We start from the raw sequence: 25,269 nt of genomic DNA on the forward strand, positions 1-25,269 counted from the left end.
TGTCCTGTTAATCATACCAATTTAGTTTGTAGAGCAGCCAGAAGAACCTCCAAGTATACAGACAATTCTTCTTCCTCTCAGACAGTTTATCATATCCTTTATTTCTCTCAACATTGAATTCACATATAACTTTTCCTCCTCCTCAAAGCCTGACTTTTTCTAGTAAGAATGTAAGGCACCTCCTACTTCCCCATGCAGGCAGGTCTCTTTCCACAAAGCCGTTTTCATTTAGGCTACAGTAAGTTATGCTTTCTAGGTCAGTAAACAAATCACTGTCTCTTTGGAGATATGGACTCTTCGGAGTTTTCTGGTGTTTGCTTCCACGGCACAAGCACAGAAATAGGGATTGATACACAGAACCATTAGCATGGCTCCGTCACCAAGATAACATGCCAACTCTTGAAGCATTCCACATTTTTCACAAAAACCAAGAAGAAGATATGAGCACAAAAATCAAACCGTAAAAGGAAAAACAAAAAGGGGCAGAGAAGAAATATATAAAAAAAAAATCAATGGGGAAACAGGTTTAAATCAGCAATACATACATCTCAGTAATTACCTGAAATGTCACTGACTAAATGCTCCGATCACAAGACAGGGGCAGACAGGATTAAAAAAACAAATAAGAGCCTACAATACGCTGCCTACAAGAGACCAGCTTTAGGGCAAGGACACACACAGATTGACAGTGAGGGGGTGGAAAAAGCTACCTCATGACAATGGAAGTGTCAGGAGAGCAGGTGTCACAATACTCTAATCAAATCAAATACATGTTAAAACGAAGGCTATCAAGATCAAAGAGGACACTATATAATCATAAAAGGATCAGTGCAAGAAGAGAATACTCTACCAACATCCAAGAAAGAACTTGCACTGAGCCTTCTCAAACTCCTAAGACCATAGACTACAACCAAGCTGGACACACTGTGGGGTCACAAGTGGTTCATTACATGCAAATCAAGGTGAGAGACCACATCCACAAAGCAAACACTACATGATCATCTCAAGAGATGCAGAAGCAGCACTTGATGAAATTCAACACCCATTCATGATCAAAACTTTTATGAAAGAGAAGGTAAAGGGAACATCTCAACATAATAAAAAGCCGTTTGTGACAAACCCAGAGCCAATTTAATACTCAGTGAAAGTTGAAAGACTTCCTGCTAAAATCTGGATTAAGACAAGGATTCCCACTCTCGCCACTTCTACTCAACATAGTATTGGAAGTTCTAGCCACCACAATCAGACAAGGAAAAGAAATAAAAGGTATTCAAATAGATAAGGAAGAGATAAAATTCTATCACATGATACTAGATATAGAAAACTCTGAAGACTCCACACACAAACTATTAGAAGTTATCAACTAATTCAGCAAAAGGTAGCAGAATACGAGATTATCACAGAGAAATCAGTCGCTTTTCTTTACACTAACAATGAAGTATCAGAAAAAGAATGAGATTTTTTACTTTTTATTTTTTAACCTTATTGGAAGATAGTGTTGACTTATGAAGTTGTGTTCATTTCAGGTGTGCAAAATAAATCATTTATACATATATATATACACATGTATGTATGTATGTATGTATGTGTGTGTGTATATATATATATCCATTCCTTTTCAGATTCTTTTCCCATACAGGTTATTACATGGTATTAAGTAAATTTCTAGGCATAAACCTCATCAAGGAAGTGAAAGGCTTATATGCCAAGAACTACAGAACATTAATAAAGGAAGCTGAAGATAATACAAAGAAATGGAAAGATACCCCATGCTCTTGGACTGGAGGAATTGATCCTGTTAAAATGGCTCAACTACCCAAAGCAATCTACAGATTGTGTGCGATCCTTATCAAAGTACCCATGACATTTTACACATAACCATAACAAATCATCTGAAAATTGACATGGAACCATCAAAGACCCAAAATTGCCAATGCAATCCTAAGCCAAAAAAAAAAAAAATCAAAAGCAGGAGTCATAACTCTCCAGACTTCAGACTTTATTACAAAGCTACAGTAATCAATACAGTGTGGCACTGTATAAAAGCAGACATACAGATCAATGCAACATAACTGAGAGGCCAGAAAGAAACCCAGAGACCTATGGTCAATTAATCATCAACAAAGGAGGCAAGAATATAAAATGGGGAAAAGACAGTCTCTTCAGCAAGTGGTGCTGGGAAAACTGGACCACTGCATGTAAATCAGTGAAAACTAGAACATGCCTTCATACCATGCACAAAAATAAACTCAAAATGGCTTCAAAATTTAAATGTTAGACAAGATACCATCAAACTCCTAGAAAAGATCATGGGGGAATAAACTCTAGTATAAATCATACCAGTAATTTCCAGGTCAATCTCCCAAGGCAACAGGAATAAAAGCAAAAATAAAGAAATGGGACCTAACCAAACTTACAAGCTTTGGAGTTCCCACTGTGGCTCAGCAGTAACAAACCCAACTAGTATCCATGAGAAGGCAGGTTTGATCCCTGGCCTCACTCAGTGGGCTAAGGATCTGGTGTTCCTGTGAGCTGTGGTGTAGGTCACAGACATAGCTCAGATCCCGCACGGCTGTGGCTGTGGTGTAGGGCGGCAGCTGGAGTTCTGATTCGACCCCTAGCCTGGGAACTTGCATATGTTTCAGGTGCAGCCCTAAAAAGCAGAAAAAAAAACAAAAAACACAAGCTTTTGCACAGTAAGGAAATCAAAAAAAGAGTAATCTACAGAATGCAAGAAAATACTTGCCAGTGATATGCAGTTAAGGGCTTCAATTCCAAAATATAGTGACAGCTTATGCAAAAAACAATCCAATCAAAAAAAAAAAAAAAAAGGTCAGATGACCTAAATAGAAATTTCTCCAAAGAGGGCATACAGATGGCCAATAAGCCCATGAAAAGATGCTCAGCATTAATTATTAGAGACATGCAAATGAAAACTACACTGAGGTATCACCACACACCAGTCAGAATGGTCACCATTAAAAAGTCTATGAATAGGAAGTGATGGAGAAGGGTTATAGAGAAAAAAGGAACCCTCGTACACTGTGGGTGGGAGTGTAAACTGGTGCAGCCAGGACAGGGAACAGTACGGAGCTTCCTCAGAAAACTACATACGGAACTACCGTACGATCCAGCAATCCCACTCCTGGGCAAACATCTCAACAAAACTAACTCAAAACGGTGATGGTTACCCCAGGGGAAACGTCGAGGGCAGGGATGGATGGGGAGGCTGGGATCGATGGAGACACACGACTGTACACAAAATTCATCGGTAACAAGGACCTACTAAAACTGGGGACCATCTATTGGCTCTGTGGTAGCCTACACGGGAAAGAGACTGAGAAGCATGGGTATGTAGGTATGTTATGATTTATTCCCTTGACTGCACACCTGAGACACATGCAACATTGTAAGTCAACTATACGCCAATAAAAATTTGTAAAATATCCATGCGTATCTATGTTCACAGCAATGCTATTTACAAAAGCCAGGACATGGAAACCACCTAACTGTCCATCTACAGAAGAATGCATAAAAAAACATGCTATTTTATATATTTAACACACACACACCCCCAAAGATACAATGGAATACCACTCAACCATCATCAAGAATGAAATAACGCCATTTGCGGCAACATGGATGGACCTGGGGACTATTGTACTAAGAATAACTTCACAAACAAAGATACCATGTGCTGGCACTTCTGGGGGGAAGCTATGTAAGCGACATCTATATAAATATGACATGAGTATCTACACAACGAACAGACTCAGACACGGAAACAGACCTGTGGTTGCCAAGCGGGAGGCAGGAGGGAAGGATGGAGAGTTTGGGATTCTATGACGGATAAACAAGGCCCTGCTGCAGAGCAGGAAGAACTGCACGACTCTGTTCAATATCCCAGGAGAAACCGTAATGGAAAAGCGTATGAAAAAAGTCCATGTACCTATGACGAATTCGCTTCGCGCACACCAGAAATTAGCAGTGTCCATCAAGTACACCTCAAGTGAAAAAACTTTAGAGAATTTTTTTTATTTTCCTGTCATCTTGCATGATTGTGGAATTTTCAATGGGATTTAAATATATCTTAAGTGGAATATAACATGGATTTTCTTTAATCAAACTCTGGGCTTTAAGTAACAATTCAGCGTTATATATATACATATTTCTCCCCTCAGCATTTAACTGTGCCACCTTCTTCAAAATAAGACTCATTCAACCTACTGCTATACAATAATGAAGCTGGCTCCTAAGTTTTCCTGTGTATATAGTAGGACATAAATGGGCAAAGGACTTTTATCAGGACCTCTTCTTAAAACAGGCTTCATTCACCCTAGTTTGAGATTAAAACAACAACAACAACAAAAAAAAAAAACCCACGCCCATGTTATTGCCTCTACCACCACACTCTTCTTTCAGATCCTCATTTTCACTTGTAATTTTAGAACTTTTTTTTTTTTTTAGGGCCACACCCACGGCATATGGAGGTTCCCAGGCTAGAGGTCGAACAGAAGCTGTAGCTGCCAGCCTACATCATGGCCACAGCTATGCTGGAGCCGAGCTGCATCTGCAACCTGCACCACAGCTCAAGGCAACGCCGGATCCTTAACCCACTGAGCGAGAGCAAGGATCGAACCCGTGTCCTCATGGATGCTAGGCGGGTTCGTTAACCACTGAGCCATGAAAGGAATTCTCAGAATATACTTTTTATAGACAAAAGGCAGATCAGTAGCTATGGAGGGCTAGAGGGAGTGGGGAAGGATAAATGAAAGAAAAATAAATAAATGCCATTAATTAAAGTATAGCTGATTTAGTGTTGTGTCAATTTCCACTGCACAGCATAGTGACCCAGTCATACGTATATACCTGTGTGATATATATACACATACAGAGATTCCCATTCTTTTCCTCATACTATCTTCAAAACTGACCGTTCATTTTTTAGGTAATGAGCATTTCCTGTGGCTCATTCAGAAGAAGCCTCAGAATTTCAGCAGAGCGAGCCAGAATAGGGAGGACGCGACTGTTCAGAGCTCCTGCCTCAATGGTCCTTAACTCTTAGTGGAGTGAGTCACAAGTGCCTCCTAGTTCCTGTTACTCCACATAAAACCCCAACAACTCAAGCCTTTCAAAATCGTATGGAAGAAACTGCCACCTTTGCTGGCACCAGCCTATGTTAGATTTTTGCTGCCTTGTACACACAAGAGCATGGCTTTCTGAGATGGCCAAGCTGTGGGCCGCCTAAAACCAAATAGATGTGGGCTATTTGTTCAAGTCCGCATCACAACATTCTCCTTTCAAACCAAACGCTATTTGTTTATGTTATGGGAATGTGGTTGCTTTAAAATGCTGTGTTAATTTCAGGGGTAGAGCAAAGTGATTCCGTGACACATACACATCTATTCATTTTTGTTCAGATTCTTTTCCCATATAGTTTATTACAAAATATTGAGTAGAATTCTGAACAGCACAACATTTTAATTAAACCTTCCAAGCTATGTTGGTTTGGGGGAATTGTCACCCATGTATCGGTGTGGGACTTTAAACCTAACTTAAAAAGTTAATGCCCTACACATGTTTTCCTTTTGTCTTTAGGGGTTTTTTCCCCCAAAATGTGGGGGAGAGTGGGCAGCTATATGTAAAAAAGAATGAAACGTTTCCTTATACCATATATAAAAATAATCTCAAAATGGATTAAAGTCTTAAATGTAAGACCTGAAACCATACAGCTCCAAGAAGAACATGCTGTATACGCTGACACAGCTCTTGGCAGTATTTACACGTACATCCTCGGAGAAGGGAAACAAAGAACAAATAGGACTCCATGCAACGGAAAAGACCTGCATGGGGAGGAAACCAACACAAGGCCACTTGCCGAATAGTACACGTTTGCAAACATGGTCTAGCAAGGTTAATACCTCACTCGTGAGCTCACATCATTAGCAAAGAAAAATCCCATTAAAAATGGGTAGAGGGGAGTTCCCGTCGTGGCGCAGTGGTTAACGAATCCGACTAGGAACCATGAGGTTGCGGGTTCAGTCCCTGCCCTTGCTCAGTGGGTTAACGATTCGGCGTTGCCATGAGCTGTGGTGTAGGTTGCAGACGCGGCTCAGATCCCGTGTTGCTGTGGCTCTGGCATAGGCTGGTGGCTGCAGCTCCGATTCGACCCCTAGCCTGGGAACCTCCATATGCCGCGGGAGCGGCCCAAGAAATAGCAACAACAACAACAAAAAGACAAAAAAAAAATGGGTAGAGGATCTCAACAGGCCTGTCTCCCAAGAACACACACCGACAGCCAACAGATCATCATATGAGAAGCTGCTCAACATCACTCATCAGGGAGACGCCAGTCAAAAGCACAATGAGGCATCACCTCTCACCTATCAGAATGGCCACTGACCAAACAAACGTGTGTTGGCTGAAAAGGATGGACAACTCATGTGCATTATCCTGTATATAGAACAGAAACCAACTCACAGACAGAACAGAGTTGGGGTTGCCGAGGGGGAGGGGAACGAGGATGGATGGGGAGTTTGGGGTTAGTAGCTACAAACTGTTACACTCAGAATGGATAAGCAATGAGCCCCGACTGTCTCTTGGGGTAAAACACAATGGAAGATAATGAGAACAAGAACCTATGTATTTCTATGTGTGTATATATATATATATAAAACATAAACATATATACACGGGTCACTCTGCTGCAGAGCAGAGATGGGCACAACATTGTAAATCACCCCTACTTACACACATACTACATGTGCCAAGTGCCACCTGCCCGGGTGACCTACATCTTGATTTGCTTCCACCACAACCTACCTTAACTCTGACCAATTTCTCAACCCCATTCTACACACTAGTCATAGATGCATCACTGCCTCATCAACATTCTTCACATCTGACACTTTCATAGCCCTGGGAACTGTATCTAGCCACTTCTGATGCAGGATGAGAGAGGATACCGTGAGAAAAAGAATGTCACCACGTATGTGTGACTGGGTCACTTTGCTGGAGGGCAGAAAAGTGACACAACACTGGAAACCAGCTGTAATGGAAAAAATAAAAATCATTAAACATAATAAAAAGTCTCCTCCAAACCCACATGTGCCTTTTCTCTAGAGGCTGAGTTTTTGATATGCCCTGTAGCAGATGGACGGGAACATCCAACCTCCTGGCCAAGTTTCATAAAAATGACTCAACCTAGTAAGATTCTCCTACTAGAAACACGGAAAGCAACCATTTCGTTTCTTTGTATTCTGAGCCCCCAACTGGTCTGAGCCTCGCTGAGCGTTCCAACACTGCTCCCCCATTTAAAACACCTGGAGGTCACGTCACAGGACTGGCTCCTACTTACACGACTTTCTGCAGGTGACAGGTGGCGTGGGTGATGTGCTCACAGAGGATCCTCACTGAGGAGCGACTCAGGACGCTGTCCCTCACGTCCAGGAAGAGCAGGTTTTCGTTTGAACTGAACACAGAGCAAAGATCCACCCAGACTTGCAGGGAGTGCTGGTCGTGCTGGGACCTGGGAGGAGGGGGAGAGGCAAGCACCACTCAAGCACGTGCGGAAAAGTAACAAGGATTGTTACCAAGCTGCACCGCAGAAGGCATCAACAAAATGAGAAGGCAATGCGTGGGCTGGGGAAAAAACGTTTCTATCGCATGTTTGACAGGGGGTTAATATATAAAAATATTAAGAAACAGCTTAAGTATCCATTGATGCATGAAGAGTTACAGAAAGCATGATGGGAGGAAAACGTGAGTAAAAGAATGTATGTATGTATGTGTTACTGGGTCTCTGTTGTTCAGTAGAAAACTGACAAAACACTGTAAACCAGCTATAATGGAAAAAATAAAAGTCAAAATAATACAAATAATACAAACAAGTAAATTAAATCATAAATCAAATCATATGCATAATCAAATCATAAATCAAATCATAAATCAAATCATAAATCAAATCATAAATCATATGAATTAAATTACATAAAATTACATAAATTATGTAAATAAATGTAAATACAGAACTACCCCCATGACCCAGGTATCCCACTTCTGGGTCTTTATCTGAAGAAACCAAAATCATTATCTTGAAGAGGTATATGAACCACGTTCACTGCAGCACCATCTACAATAACCCAGACTGGTTGTTTCCCCAAGTGTCCACTGAGGGAGGAATGACAGAAAGTATGCTGTGTGTATATACACACAATGGCATATTATTTAGCCATAAAAGAGGAAATGCCGCCATCTGCAACAGCATGAATGGATCTTGAGGGTATCACGCTACATGAAACAAGTCCAACACAGAAGACCAATGCTACATAATCTCATTAATTATATGTTGTATAGGCTCTCATGGATACAGAAAACAGACTGAACCGGGCTGGTGTCTGTCAGAGGCTGGGGTGGCCTGGGGGTGGCGCTGAAATGAGGGAGCTGATCAAAGGTACAAACATCCAGTTGTAAGACCATCAAGTCCTGGGGTCTGATGTGTAGCATGGTGACTACAGTTTAAACCACAGTTTTTAAAGAATAGGCAGGAGGAAAACTCTGGGTCATGTCTCACGTGCCCTGGGCCCAGTTTGCACGTGTAAACGCTAACATTAAAACAAAACAAGGTTCCACAGGCCCCATTCCTGTCTCAACACCATTTTCCCCATCTTTAACAGTGAGTTGGCAGGAAGAAATTTCAGCAAGAAGAGAATTCTGACCCTAAGCCACAGGGACAAGGAGGAAATTCTGCCCTCTTCCCAACACAGCACGAGATGAGGCTAGAAATGGGCCAACTGGTAAAGCGAAAATGACATGCCTTTACCTGTCAACCTCAGCGTCAGCATCATTCTCCAGGAATATCCTCTTCCCGACCTGCAGGGAAATCTTCCGCAGGTCCTGACAGTGCTTGAGGCAGAAGGAAGCCTCCCCCATTTCAAACGCACTGGTCAGGTGAACAGCAATCTCCTGGACGTGGGCCATGGCGTCCTTCACCAGCTGCTCCTCCTGCGATTCATGAAGCCAGTGCAGCATCTCCTTTGCGTCCATCATCGAGGAGAAAGGTCCGTTCCCATCGGACTCGGACCTGCACTTGAGTAATTCCCGCCTGACCGCCCCCGACACTCGGCAGCCGAAAGTGGTCTCCAGCTCCCGGGCTCTCTCTTCGTTCAGGAGGCCGAACAAGAAGGACCCCACGCGGGTCAGGTCGGGGTTCTTTCGTCTCTCCTCCTTGGACAGCAGCTTCTGCACGTCCCCGATGTCCCACGTGCAGCTCCCTGCCTCGCCTCCCGCCGCCGCCGCCTCCTCCTCCTCCTCCGTCTCCAGGACGTAGACCATGGCCGCGAGCAACTGCTGGACGCTGAGGTGGACGAAAGAGTAGCAGCCCCCACAGTCGCCGCTCTTCTGGAGAATCTGCTTGTCCAGGAAAGGACAGAGGGCCGACGGTGTGAGCCCGAGCCTCCCGAGGTCGTCCCCGTCGAACACAGACGTCTGTGTCCACGCGCCCTCGGCGGCCAGGAGACACGCAGCCCTCAGCGCAGCCTGGAGGCGCGGACGGGGGCAGGCGCCCGGAGCCGGGGCGAACTGGCTGCAGAGGAAGCGCAGGAACAGCGACGTGGTGGTCTGGCAGGTCGAGGCGGGGTCCTCGCCGCCCTCCATCTGCGCCTTCAGACAGGTGCAGACGATCCGGCACACGGCGGGGGCCGAGCCCAGCCGGAACAGCGCTGCGTTGCCCTTCATCAGGGCGAAAGCTCGCAGGGCCTGCCTCTCCTCCCCGAAGTGCTCCAGGAAGTAGGCCTTCTTGTCGGGCTCCAGGAAGCCCTCGATCTCCACGAAGAGCGGCTGTTCCGCCAGGAGCCGCAGCTCTCGCAGGGCCCCCGGGCGCGTGGTGATCACCAGCGTGGCCCTGGGCAGCATCTTCCTCCTCAGCAGACTCCCCAGGAGGACGGCCACTGGCTTCGGCTGCTTCAAGTCGCCACACAGGTCACGGACGAGGGCCCCCGAGGGTACCCGCAGCTCCTCGAAGCCGTCGACGACGAGCAGGATCTCCTGGGCTAGGGCCGGGAGCTGCGGAACGGCCTCCCGCGCAGCCGGCCCGGCCGCGGCGATCAGCTCTGCAAACGTGCACATCCCCCTGTGGCTGAGGTCCTTGCAGCTGAGATAGAAGGCGGAGTGGACGGCCTGGGCCAGGCCGTTCTGGGTCCAGTCCAGCATCAGCTTCTTTGCCACTGTGGTTTTCCCGACGCCAGCAGGACCGTGCAGGACCACAGTCAGTGGCATTGGCTGTGTGGGTATTGCGGGGTTCAAGTACGTTATCAACTTCTGGCTTCTATGGGCGATGTTGTTGTAGTGGAAACCACCATCGCTTGGCCAAAACGTATGGTTGCAAAGAGAAGATGTTTCCTCCATTGTGTTTCTCCGTCTCTCTCTCTCCTCTTCACCTACACTGATAAGCAGTGGGAGAGAGTCGGGGCGTCAGGGACTATGCTCAGCTAGAGAAATATATATTATAAAGGACCAAGGTCAGAAAAGAAGAAAAGTCGTTCTACCCTTCTGGGTCCTTCTGACTGTGCTAAGAATTAAATTGACAGGGTACAAACAAGAGAAATCCAACAGAAGTTTAACAACATGGACACGCGGGGGACCCAGGACAACTAACCCCTCGCCTTCAATACCATCTCCAGCTAGAGAAGAAGGGGGCTCTGAGTGGTGGTGACGTAGGACTTCATAAGGGGAGGAAGTAATATACACAGAGATGGGGAATAAAGGGTGTGGTCAACACCTGCCTCCTGGACCCTGCAGAGACCCTGGGCGGGAGCGGACGCTGGCGTCTAGGCTCTGCTGAGGTTCTCCCGCCACACCCAGCCCCTGCTCTTTGCCTCTGCGGATGTCTCTACCCAGTGATCTAACTTATTTACAAAGCCAAGAGGGAGTCACAGCTGCTTCCCGATTCCTTCGGGCCTTGATTCTTTTCAGCTTTCCATCATCTGCATGGCAACGAGACATCTTGGGGGTGGCACTCTTGCTCCCCTTCACCAGAAATGAGGAGAACCGGGAAAAGGAGGATTCTCATACACACTACCAAACCCCCAGCCTCTGAGCCAGCAGTTCTCCGCCCGGGTTTTCCACCCTCCAGGTCTCCCCTGGCCTCCCCCAGCTGCGGGTTCTCTCTCCTTCACAATGTGTGTACGTCATTATTTTTTCCCTTCTTTTTTGGCCGCTCTGCAGCATGTGGAGTACCTGACCCATGCCACAGCTGCAGTAGCGCTGGATCCCTAACCCACAGTGCCAGGCCAGGAATCAAACTTGCACCCCAGCACTCCAGAGATGCCGCAGATCCCCCTGTGCCACACTGGGAACTCCTCTCCACATTTCATTCAAGTCACATGGGTGAAAGCGTGCCCACAGGGTTATCTGTGCTTCCTTGATTAGACCTTATTGCAGATAAAGACACCTGAAAATAGTCTTGATTCTTAAATATGCTTGTTTTTATATGGTTAAGAATATTACGTGTATTTTACCATCTTAGCATGTACGACTCGATGGTTCTGAAAACATGCACAACGTGGCACAACCAACCACCACAATTTAGTGCCAAGACTCATCACCCCACACAGATACCTCACACACGTTAAGCAGTCATTCCCCATATGCGACTGCTTAACGTGTACTCCTGTTGGACAAAACAGACTTTAAAACAAAGGCCATAAAGACTAATTCATGATAAAAGGGTCAATTCAAGAAGAGGATGTGACCCTCATCAATGTATATGGCCCCAGTACAGGAGCACGAAAATACATTCAACAAATACCAACAGACGTGAAGACGAGAAACTGATGGGAACACAGGAGATTTTAACACCCCTCTCACATCAATGCACGGATCCTCTCGACTGAAAGTGACTAAGGCAACAGAGATCCTAAGAGACACAACAGTTAGATTTAATTGATATTTTCGGGGCATGACATCAAAAATCAGAATATACTTTATTTTTCAAGTGCACATGGAACATTCTCTAAAACTGAATACTGGGGCAAAAAAATAACCTCAACCCATTTAAGAGTATAGCATTTATTTCAAGCATCTTCTCTGACCACCATGGCATGAAACTAGAAGCCAACCACAAGAAAATAAATGAGAAAAAAGCTGACTGCAAGGAAACTAAACAACATACTACTACAAAGCCAGTGGGTCAACAAGGCAATCAAAAAGTATATTAAAAAGTACCTTGAGACAAATGACATAATAACAACCATTCAAAATACTTGGGACGCCCCAAAAGCAGTTCTTAGAGGGAAGTTTATAGCAATACAAGCCTTCCTCAAAAAAGAAACATTTGAGGAGTTCCCGTCATGGCTCAGCAGTTCATGAATCCGACTAGGAACCATGAGGTTGTGGGTTCGATCCCTGGCCTTGCTCAGTGGGGTAAGGACCTGGCGTTGCCGTGAGGTGTGGTGTAGGTCGCAGATGCAGCTCGGATCCTGCGTTGCTGTGGCCCTGGCGTAGGCCAGCAGCTACAGCTCCGATTCGATCCCTACCCTGGGAACCTCCATATGCCGCAGGAGTGGCCCTAGAAATGGCCAAAGGAAAAAAAAAAAAAAAAAAATATATATATATATATATATATATATATATATATATATATATATATATATATATATATATATTTGAAATCAACAATCTCATCTACCACCCAAAATAATTAGAAAAACAAACAAAACCTAAAGTAGCAGAAGGAAGGCAATCATAAAGAGCAGAGTAAAATAGAAACTTCAAAAATAATGAAAAAAATAGCAATAACACCAAGAGCTGGTTCTTTGCAAGGGTAATAAACAAAATTGAAAAACCTCTGGCCAGACTCACCAAGAAGAGAGGAAAAAACCAAACAAAACAGGAAATGACAAAGGAGAAATCTCAATACTGGAGAAATACAAAAAAAAAACAAAAAAACAAACACCAGAACATTATCAACAATTGCATGCCAACAAATTTGACAACCTAGGAGAAATGGACAACTTTTGTAGAAACATAGAGCCTGCCCAAACTGAATCAAGAAGAAACAGGTCACATAAACAGTCTGATCACTGTAAGAATGAATATGTATGTGATAATAAAAAATAAAAAAAAAACCTCTCTACGAATCCAAGTCCAGGACCAGATAGCTTCACAGGCGAATTCTTCCAAATCAAGAACAACTTGTGGAATTCCATTCCTGGCTCAGGCATTAACAAGAACCACGAGGATGCGGTTCGGTCCTGGCCTCACTCAGTTAAGGATCTGACGCTGCGTGAGCTGTGGTGTAGGTTGCATGTATGACTCTGATCCCATGTTGCTGTGGCTTAGGCTGGTAGCTACAGCTCCGACCTGACCCCTAGCCTGGGAACCTCCATATGCTGTGGGTGCAGCCCTAAAATAGCAAGACAAATAAACAAAAAACCCTTATACCCATTCTTCCTAAATTCTTCCTAAAGACTGAAGAAGGAACACTCCCCAAAACATTCTTGGAAGCCACCATCACCCTAATACCAAAACCAGGAAAAGGTACTACCAAAAAAACAAAATTACAGGTCAGTATCTTTGATGATTATAGTTGCAGAAATTTACCAATCTTTAGCAAACTGAATCTAACAACACATTCTAAGGATCCTAACACCTCAACCAAGTAAGATTCACCCCAAGTTCACAAGGGTGGTTCAACATATGCAAGTCAAAGTCATACACCACATTAATAAAAGCAAAGGCAAAAATCACATGATCTCAACAGATGTGGAAAAGCTATTTTGACAAAATTCAACATCTATTCCTGATACAACTCTTACCAAAGTGGGTACAGAGGAAACCTATCTCAAATTAATAAAAGCCATTTATGACAAACCCACAGCCAATATAATACTCAATGGAGAAAAGCTGAAAGCCTTTCCACTCAAGTCTGGAACACAACAAGGATGCCCACCCTCACCACTGTTATTCAACCTAGTACTTGAAGTCCTAGCCACAGCAGTCAGACAAAGAAAGAAAAAAATACCCAAATTGGAAGAGAAGAGGTAAAACTGACACTCTACGCAGATGACATACTATATATAGAAAACCTTAAGGACGCCACACAAAAACTGCATGAACTGATCAACCAATTCAGCAAAATAGCAGGATACAAGATTAACATTCAGACATCAGCTGCATTTCTGTATACTAACAATAATATTATAGAAGATAAGTATTAAAAAAAAAAAAACCAGTATCTCTTAAAACTGCACCAAAAAAAAATCTAGGAAAACACCTGACCAAGGGGGTAAAAGACTTATACACTGAAAACTGTAAGATATTAATGAAGGAAATTAAAGAAGATTCAAAGAAACAGAAAGATACCCCATGCACCTGGACTGGAAGAGTACCGTAAAAATGGCCATGCTACACAAAGCAATCTATAGAATTAATGCTATCCCCATCACATTACCCGACACTTTTCACAGAACTAGAATAACCCCAACATTTATACAGAACCACCAAGAATTGCCAAAGCAATTCTGAGAAAAAAGAAAACTAACACCAAAGCAGGAGGTATAATTCTCCCCAACTGCAGACAATACTACAAAGCTACAGTCATCGAGACAGTGTGGTACTGGTACCAAGACATACAGACCAAGGGAACAGAATAGAGAACCCAGAAATAAACCCAGACACCTATGGTCAATTAATCTTTGACAAAGGAGGCAAGAATATAAAATGGGAAAAAGACAGTCTCTTCAGCAACTGGTGCTGGGAAAACCGGACAGCCGCATGTAAATCAATGAAACTAGAACACACCCTCACACCATGCACAAAAATAAACTCAAAATGGCTGAAAGACTTAAATATAAGACAAGACACCGTCAAACTCCTAGAAGAGAACATAGGAAAAACCTTCTGACGTCAACTGTACACATGTTTGCTTAGGTCAGTCTCCAAAGCAATAGAAAGAAAAACTAAAATAAGTAAATGAGACCTAATCAAATGTACAAGCTTTTATCACAGCAAAGCAAACGATTTAAAAAAAAAAAAAAAACTACAGAATGGGAGAAAAAATAGTTGCAAATGGTGCGCCTACAAAGGCCTAATATCCTAAATGTACCCAAAACTCATACAATTCAACAACGACCCAATCAAAAATGGGTACAATACAAAAATAGACTTTTCTCCAAAGACATATGGATGGCCAGCAGGCACATGAAAAAATGCTTAACATCACTAATTAGAGAAAGCAGATCAGAACTAGAATGAGGTACCACCTCAAACCAGCCAGAATGTCCATCATTAGTTAAGTCTACAAACAACAAGTGCTCAGGAGGGTGTGGAGAAAGGGGACCATCTCACACTGTTGGTGGGACTGGAAACTGGTTCAACCACCATGGAAGACAGTATGAAGCTTCCTCAGAAAACTGAATAATGAATTACCATATGATCCCGCAATCCCATTCCTGGGCACGTATCTGGACAAAACTGTACTTCAGAAAGATACACGCACCCCTATATTCAACAGAAGCTCTATTCACAATAGTCAAGACATGCAAACAACCTAAATGTCCATCCACAGAGGAACGGATTAAGAAGCTGTGATACAGATACACGATGGAATAGTGCTCAATCCTAAAAAGGAGAAAAATGCTATCATGGATGGAATATCCAGCAACATGGATGGAACTAGAGATTCTCGTAGTAAGTGAAGTTAAGTCAGAAATAGAAAGACCAATACCTATGCGATCATTTATACCTGAAATCTAGAACATCGAACAGATGAACCTACCTACAGACCAGAAACAACAGACCCACAGACATGGACAACAGACTTGTGGTTGCCAAGCGCAAGGCGGAGGGAGTGGGAGGGACTGAGAGTTTGGGGTTGGTGGATGCAAACTATGACATTTAGAATAGATAAGCAGAGTTCCTGCTGTGGCTTAACAGGTTACGAACCCAACTAGTATCCATGAGGAGGCAGGTTCGATCCCTGACCTCACTCAGTGGGTCAAGAATCTGGCATTATAGCAAGCTGCTGTGCAGGTCATGGATGCAGCTCAGATCTGGTGTTGCTGTGGCTGTGGTGTAGGCCAGCAGCTGGCTACAGCTCCGATTTGAGGTTGGGAACCTCCATATGCTGCAGGTGCAGCCCTAAAAAAAATAAAATAAAAATATATGGATAAGCAATGAGGTCCTACTGTACATCACAGGGAACTATATCCAATCACTTGGACAGAACACAATAGAATATAATATGAGAAAAAATGTGTGTGTGTGTGTGAGAGAAAGAGGGAGGGAGGGAGACCTGGTCACTTTGCCATACAGCAGAAATTGACACAACATTATCAATCAACTATACTTTAAAAAAATGAAAAAATAAATAAAATCAGATCAAATGGGATAAAAATCAAGAAAACAGAATGGATAAACAAGGCAGTCCTCCTGTAGAGCATGGACAACGATACCCAATCACTTCTGACAGAATATCATAGAAGATAATATGAGAAATCGAATGCATATATTAAAAAAGGAATGGAGAAGCAATGAGGTCCTACTGTATAGCACAGGGAACTATACCCTGTCTCTTTGGATAGAACATGATACAAGATACATACATTCTTTTTCTCATATATGTGTAACTGAGTCACTTTGCTATGCAGCAGAAATTGGCACAACATTGTAAAGCAACTGTAACAAATTGTACACAATTTCGTATAAATCAATAAATGGAGGGAGATTATACATACATATAATGGAAGTTACTGAGCCATAAAAAGAAAGATATAAAGCCATTTGCAGCAACATGGATGGTCCCAGAGACGAGCATACGAAGTCAGTCAGAAAGACAAAGCCCAATACCTTCTGACATCACTTACATGGGGAATCTAAAATATGGCACGAATGTACGATCTACAGAACAGAAACAGACTCACGAACATGGAGAGCAGCCCTGTGGTTGCCAAGGATGAGAAAACGATGGAGTGAGAGTTGAGGGATTAGCAGATGCAAACTATTCTACACAGAATGATATTAACAAGGTCCTACTCTACCGCACATGCAACTATATTCTATATTCTGTGACACACTTTTTTACATTGTTATATTATGATGTGTGTATCTATCTGCATCACTTTGCTCTACAGAAGTTAACACTGTAAACCAGGAGTTCCTGTCCTGGCTCACTGGTTAAGGAATCTGACTAGGAACCATGAGGTTGTGGGTTAGTTAACCCATTGAGCGAGGCCAGAGATCAATCTGCCGTTGCCGTGAGCTACGGTGTAGGTCACAGACACAGCTCAGATCCCGAGTTGCTGTGGCTCTGGCGTAGGCCGGTGGCTATAGCTCTGATTGGACCCCTAGCCTCGGAACCTCCATATACCATGGAAGCAGCCCTAGAAAAAAAGCCAAAAAAGCATTGTAAACCAACTATACTTCCACAAAAAAAAATTTAAAAGAAAAAAACAGCCCACAGCAAATACTCAAGGGAGAAAAGCTGAAAGCCTTCCCACTAAAATCTGGAACAAGACAAGGATGCCCATTCTAACCACTGTTATGCAACACAGTATTGGAAGTCCTAGCCATGGCAATCAGACAAACAAAAGAAATAAAAGGCATCCAAACTGGAAGAGAAGAGGTAAAACTGTGACTGTATGCAGATGACATGATACTATATGTAGAAAACCCTAAGGACTCAACCCAAAAACTACCTGAACTGATCAACAAATTCAGCAAAGTAGCAGGATATAAGATTAACATTCAGAATTCCATCACATTTCTGTACACTAACAATGAAATATTAGAAAAAGGGACACAAAAATACCTTTTAAAATTGCACCCCAAAAAAAATACCTGGGAATAAACCTCATCAAGGAGGTGAAAGACTTATATGCTGAGAACTAGAAAACATTCATCAAGGAAATCAAAGAAGATACAAAGAAATGGAAAGATATTCCATGCTCCTGGGTTGGAAAAATTAATACTGCAAAAATGGCCATACTACCCAAAGCAGTCTACAGACTCAATGCAATCCCCATCAAATGACCCATGACGTTTTTCACCAAACTGGAACAAACAATCCAAAATTTTATATGAAACCATAAAAGACCCAGAATTGCCAAAGCAATTCTGAAGAACAAAAACCAAGCAGGAGGCATAACTCTCCCAGACTTCAGGCAATACTACAAAGCCACAGTCATCAAGACAGTGTGGTACTGGTACCAAAACAGACAGACCAATGGAACAGAATAGAGAACCCAGAAATAAACCCTGACACCTATGGTCAATTAATCTTTGACAAGGGAGGCAAAAATACCGTATGAAAAAAGACAGTCTTTTCAGCAAGCATTGCTGGGAAAACTGGACAGCTGCATGTAAATCAGTGAAACTGAACACACACTCACACCATGCACAAAAATAAATTCAAAATGGCTTAAAGACTTAAATTTAAGCCAAGACATCATTAAACCCCTAGAAGGGAACATAGGCAAAACCTTCTCTGCTATCAACCTTACAAATGTTTTCTCAGGTCAGTCTCCCAAAGCAACAGAAGTAAAAGCAAAAATAAACCAATGCGACCTAATCAAACTGACAAGCTTTTGCACAGCAAAGGAAACCATAAAGAAAACAAAAAGACAACTTACAGAATGGGAGAAAACGGTTTCAAATGATGCAACCGACAAGGGCTTAATCTCTAAAATATACAAACAATTAATACAACTCAACAGCAAAAAAAGCCAACAACCTAATTTAAAAATGGGCAAAAGACCTGAATAGACATTTCTCCAAGGAAAAGATACAGATAGCCAGCAAGCACATGAAAAAAATGCTCAACATCATGATTATTAGAGAAATGCAAGTCAAAACTACCATGAGGTACCACCTCACTCCAGTCAGAATGGCCATTATGAATAAGTCCACAAATAACAAGTGCTGGAGGGGGTGTGGAGAAAAGGGAACCCTCCTGCACTGTTGGTGGGAATGTAAGCTGGTACAATCACTATGGAGAACAGTATGGAGGTACCTTAGAAATCTATACACAGAACTACCATATGACCCAGCAATCCCACTCTTAGGCATTTATCCAGACAAAACTTTCCTTAAAAAAGACACATGCACCCACATGTTCATTGCAGCACTAAACACGATAGCCAAGACATGGACACAACCCAAATATCCATCAACAGATGACTGGATTAGGAAGATGTGGTGTATGTGTGTATATATATTTAGAATGGAATACTACTATAAAAAAGAACAAAATAATGCCATTTGCGGCAACATGGATGAACTGGAGCCTCTCATACTGAGTGAAGTCAGAGAAAGAAACACCGTACGGTATCACTTACATCTGGAATCTAATATACGGCTCAAATGAACCTTTCCACAGAAAAGAAAATCATGGACATTGAGAAAAGACTTGTGGTTGCCAAGGGAGAAGGGAGGGAATGGGATGGATTGGGAATTTGGGGTTAACAGATACAAACTCTTGCCTTTGGAATGGATGAGCAATGAGAGCCTGCTGTGTAGCACTGGGAACTATGTCTGGTCACTTGTGATGGAGCATGATAATGGGAGAAAAAAGAATGTATACATGTATGTGTAACTAGGTCACCTTGCTGTACAGCAGAAAATTGAACACTATAAACCAGCTATAATGGCAAAAATAAAAATCATAAATGAAAAAACAGGTTAAAGCTGAAAAAACACCCCAAAATTTTTTTTAAATGGAGAGGTAGCATTCATGGGTTGGAAGGCTCTGTATCACAGTATCAGCTCTTTCCAAACTGTTCAACATTTTCCATTACAGGGAAGCAAAACTTGCCACCTCCTAGATGTCTCTTTGTCATGTGCATTATTTTGAGGCCGAAAACAATTGAGACCCAAAAGACTTGGGAAAAATCTTTTGCCTTTCTCCTTAACTGCCTAAAAATCTTCACATGAAGAGTCTATTCTGGGAACAGAGCCATCACCAGAAATGTCGAGATGCGGCCATTTGGGCAAGTTACTTAGTCTTGCTGCATCTTTCCCACGAATACCTTTGAGAACTGTTGTTTGACTTCCTCTTGTTAATCTCTCTCATGTTACCTCAATTCCTAGACTAGTCAGAAGAACCTAGAAGGGCAAAGGAGTATTTCTTCCTCCTGGGCCTATGAAAATAAGATAAAACTCAAGGAAAAGGAATTGAAACAACAAGGTGTTGTGTAGCACAGAGAAAAATAGTCAGCGTCCTCTGATGAACCCTAACAGAAAAAGAATATTAAAGACAAGTGCATAAAAATAGAAGAATAAAACAATTCAACTGTTTTTAAAAATGAACAAAAAGACAAAAAGCAATCAAAAGACTTGGAAAAAGCATTTCAAAAAAAAAAAAAAAAAAAAAAGCCCAAATAGCCAAAAAGCATACTGAAAGATTCCACCTCAGAGAAATGCGAATTTAGAAGCCCATGAATAGAAAATGACGCTCCCACCAGAATGGTTAAAACTGAGGACAGGCATGAGCCCTGCTGCACCCAATGAAGCAGCAGTTTCAACATTCCCATTGCTGACAAGAGCTAAGTTGAGCAAACACTCCACTGCCCAACGTGACGGTGCTTTTCCCTGCAGCTGGCCAGGTGCACACGCTATGACACAGCAATCTCACCTCCAGTCAGAAACCCCACAGGCATCAGGGCTGAAGTTTACAGAAGATGCATGCTCACCTGCTCACAGAACCTTTATTCTTCATGCTCCCCAACTATCGCTGTCAAACTATACAGTAAGAGCCCTGGAATAGAATGGATTCCATTTATACAAAGTTCCTAACAAGCACAATTCACCTATGGTGGCAAATGTCACAAGAGTGGCTGTCTTTCCCCGACACCTCAAGGATGACAGTCAACACCTGTGGTGCTGGGAAAGTCGTCTGCTGGCCTGGTTAGTGATTACATGTCGGTGTGACTGTATGCAGAAATGTACGTGTGTAATCACCAGAGTATGATTAATTACGACTGTCAGTGTTATGTCTAACCACCCAGAGAGTTATTTATACACAAACAAATGCACAAACTTAAATCTTTTTTTTTTTTTGTCTTTTTGCCTTTTCTAGGGCCGCTCCCGCAGCATATGGAGGTTCCCAGGCTAGGGGTCCAATCGGAGCTGTAGCTGCCAGCCTGCGCCACAGTCACAGCAACTCGGGACCTGAGCCGAGTCTGCGACCTACACCACAGCTCACGGCAATGCCGGATCCTTAACCCACTGAGCAAGGCCAGGGATCGAACCCACAACCTCATGGTTCCTAGTCGGATTCGTTAACCACTGTGCCACGACAGGAACTCCCATTTTTAAAAATTAAGTAGCATTGGGAGTTCTCGTTGTGGCTCAGCAGGTGAAGAACCCAACTAGTATCCATCAGGATGTGGGTTCAATCCCTGGCCTGGCTCTGGGGGTTAAGTATCTGGTGTTGCCGAAAGCTGCAACAGAAGGCTGGCAGCTGCAGCTCTGATTTGGTCCCTAGCCTGGGGACTTTCAAATGCCACAGTGCAGCCCTAAAAAAGAAAAAAAAAAAGAAAAAAAAAGAATTTACACAGAGGATAAAATATGACTGTGTGAAACATTCACTTTATAAACATAACCCCCTGGAATTTCCATCGCGGCTCAGTGGTTAACAAATCCAACTAGGAACCATGAGGTTGAGGGTTTGATCCCTGCCCTTGCTCAGTGAGTCAGGGATCCAGCATTGCCATGAGCTGTGGTGCAGGTCGCAGAAGCAGCTCGGATCCTGAGTTGCTGTGGCTCTGGTGTAGGCTGGTGGCTACAGCTCCAATTAGCCCCCTAGCCTGGGAATCTCCATATGCCTCGAGTGCAGCCCTAGCCAAGACAAAAAGACAAAAAAAATAAATAAGTGTAACCCCTTTGACCCGGATAATCTCCTTTACGTTTTTTGTAATCCCTGGTTTGGGTTTTTCGTTTGTCTTTTTAGGGTCGCACCCACAGCATATGGAGGCTCCCAGGCTAGGGGCTGAATCAGAGCTATAGCTACTGATCTACACCACAGCCACAGCAACTCAGGATCTGAGCCCCGTCTGCAACCTACACCACCATTCATGGCAATGCCGGATCCTTAACCCACTGCGCAAGGCCACAGTTCAAACCCACATCCTCATGGATCCGAGTCAGGTTCCTTAGCCACCGAGCCACCATGGGAACTCCCTGTAGTCCCCGTCTGTTCTGACGGTATTATGACCGTCAACATCCGAGCATCTACCCTGTGCAGCCACTATTACACGCTCTCCCACAGGCCACCTCCATTTCCTGCAACCATCTTACTGGTAAATCCTATTATCTACGCTTTGTATGATGAATCTGAGGCTTAGAGCAGTCGGTCTCCACGTGTGGCTCCCGGACCAGCAGCCTGATCAGGGGACTTGTGCAAATGCAGGTTCTTTTTTTCAACCTTTTTTCAATGATTTTTTATTGTTTCTATTATAGCTGGTTTACAGTGTTCTGTCCATTTTCTGCAGTTCAGCACAAGTGACCCAGTCACACACACACACACATATACATACATTCTTTTTTCTCACATTATCATGCTCCACCCTAAGTGACTAGATCTAGTTCCCAGGGCCACACAGCAGGATCTACTGCTTTCCCATTACTAAGGCAACAGTTTGCCTCTATTAACCCCAGATTCCCAGTCCACTCCCTCCCCCTCGGCAACCCCAAGACTGTTCTCCAAGTCTATGCATTTCTTTTCTGTGGAAAGGTTCCTTTGTGCCATGTATTAGATTCCAGACATAAGTGCTACCACATGGTATTTGTCTTTCTCTTTCTGACTCACTTCACTTAGTTTGAGAGGCTCCAGCTCCACCCAGGTGGATGCCAGTGGCATTAGGAAACACCGGTTCTCAAGCCCTACCCCAGACCTTCAGAATCAGCAACTCCGACGATGGGCCCAGAACACCACGGTGTAACCAACATTCCAGGTGACTGTGGTCAAGGCTCATTTAAGGGCCGCGGCCCTGGGGAAACCAAGGCCCACGTCCGCACATTCTCACACATCGCGGAGTTGAACTCACACACCTGTGCTCTCCATTGCCCGCACATGTCAATCAAACAAGTAAAAACAAAAAGCTTCCCTCTTCGTGTGTTCAAGGGGCCACACCGGGAATGAGCCGCAAGATGAAAAATCAACCGTTTACAAAGCACCCAGGCAACACTGCATCCCGGCAGCTTTATGATGCAAGACGTTACCATGTACGGAAACGGCTCATGATCATCACATGACACCTAAGACTCAGTGTTTACGCTACAATGCCAAGTCCCAAGAGCACAGTAACCAAAAATGAGAACAAGCAAATGATGTGCCCACTGCAGCAAGACCTACCATCACCTCCCGTAACCTCCTCCAACGGCCAAGTTCCAGAAGCACGTACACCCTCAAAACCCAAGGGTTGTGTTCGAGTTTCCCTGCCATGGATGATTTTACCCTGTTATTGTCCTGTTTGCAATGCTGTCTCATCAATACGCACTTGGTTTTGTAAAGAAAAAAGAACAACAGGGATGAAGTTCCCGTTATGACTCAGCAGAAACGAATCTGACTAGGATCCTTGAGGATTGATCCCTGGCCTCGCTGAGGGGTTAAGGATCCAGCGTTGCCATGAGCTGTGGTGTAGGTCACAGACTCAGCTCAGATCTGCTGTTGCTGTGGCTGTGGTGTAGGCCGGCGGCTACAGCTCTGATTGGACCCCTTGCCTGGGAACCTCCTTATGCTACCAGTGCAGCCCTAAAAATTAAAAAAAAAAAAAAAGTTAAAAAAAAAGGGGGGGAAATTGAGTTGCCCAGGCATAGCAAGTCATCAAAAGGGACCACACGACGTCTGCAGGATAGGATACAGTTTCAGTTTCAGGAAGGTGGTTGGTGATGAGGTGAGAAGCCAGACTGAGTGGACCAGTTACACAGGAGTGAAGGGGACCTGGAGGCATATACAGCTCGTCCTAGAAACCTCCTGGGGAAAGTGAGAACCCAGGTTGCAGGTTTAAGAGCACCCAGGTGAAGCTCCTCGGCAAGTCCACAGAAGCTAGGAAGAATTGCGTCTGACAGAATTCTAGATACAGAGAGTGAGCAGGGAAAAAGGTTTGCACCTGAAGACAGAGCAAACAGAAAACCAATGTGAAGTAGGCCGTTAAGGTAGGCAGGGAATTCCCGCCATGGCACTGTGGATTAAGAACCTGAGGGCAGCAGCTCAGGTCTCTGCAGGGGTGCAGGTCCAATCCCTGGCCCCGTGTAGTGAGTTAAAGGATTCAGCATTGCAACAGCTGCGGCTCGAACTCAATCTATGGGCCCACGAACTTCCACATGCTGGGGGTGTGACTGTAAAAAATAAAAAAACAAAGGCAGGAGGTGGCCCTCTCTTTCTACCCAGAGCGCTGCTTAGGCGCTGATCATTTCTTTCTAACCACAAGATGACCAGCTAGGATGGCACTAAGAACGGCTCACTTCCTCAACAAGGTAGGTCAGTACAAAATGCCCTCAGAGCCACGCGGGAAGACGAGCAGGGGAAACCTCAGGATCAGATGGTTCTCGGAGGGAGCTCTCCGGACCATCCACGAGATGGAGCTTAATTCCTTGAAAGAGATGTTAAATGCAAACCCAAACAAAGCCAGAAGCAAACAAAAGAGGAACTTGTGGTTTTGGACGAAGGGCTAAGAACGAACAGAGATGTTTCAGAAATTTCCCAGAGGGGAGCGTATTGTCAACCCTCAGGTTTCTACGCTGACCCGGCTCAAGGAACAGGCTAAGCCGCTTCATTTCTGGTTTCTATTCCTGTTCAGCCGAGTGCCACACCTGAGCCCTGGGATGCCAGGAACACAGAGGCTCCTTGCCTGAGTGAGCGTGGCTTGTGGCCACAGCTGCAGAAGCACTCGCGCTTAGGCAATTCCCTCCAGTACCACCGTCAAAGCGTTGCTCCCGCCCAGGATGAATGAATACCAGGAAAAAGCAGGAGGCAGCAGCTCAAAGAGGGACTGGAGAGGGAGTTCCCACTGGGGCTCAATGAGCTAAGAACACAACCCAGTATCCCTGAGGATGGAAAGGTTTAGGCCCTGGCCACGTTCCGTGGGTTCAGGACCCAGAATTGCCACAAGCTGCAGTGTAGGTCGCAGATGCAGCTCGGATCTGATGTGCCTGTGGTGTGGGCCTGCACCTGCAGCTGGGATTTATCCCCCTGCCTGGAACCTGCCCTATCATATGCCACAGGGGCAGCTCTAAAGAGAAAAATAGCAAGAGAGACTAGAGAGGTAGCCTTGT

General features: G+C 44.1%; 1 protein-coding gene across 1 annotated transcript in view; it reads right to left on the minus strand.

The window, feature by feature from the left end:
• The window catches only part of NLRP7 (NLR family pyrin domain containing 7), a 37,749-nt gene that overhangs the window by 10,819 nt on the left and 1,661 nt on the right, over positions 1 to 25,269 (minus strand). The window contains exons 3-4 of the mRNA XM_047791381.1: positions 8,822 to 10,441; positions 7,358 to 7,528 (exon numbers count right to left, since the gene is read on the minus strand). Of these exons, the coding sequence (XP_047647337.1) occupies positions 7,358 to 7,528; positions 8,822 to 10,441 (1,791 nt within the window). The remainder of the gene's footprint in view (positions 1 to 7,357; positions 7,529 to 8,821; positions 10,442 to 25,269) is intronic.

Source organism: Phacochoerus africanus, chromosome 8, assembly GCF_016906955.1.
Source record: "Phacochoerus africanus isolate WHEZ1 chromosome 8, ROS_Pafr_v1, whole genome shotgun sequence".
NCBI classification, from domain to species: Eukaryota; Metazoa; Chordata; class Mammalia; order Artiodactyla; family Suidae; genus Phacochoerus; species Phacochoerus africanus.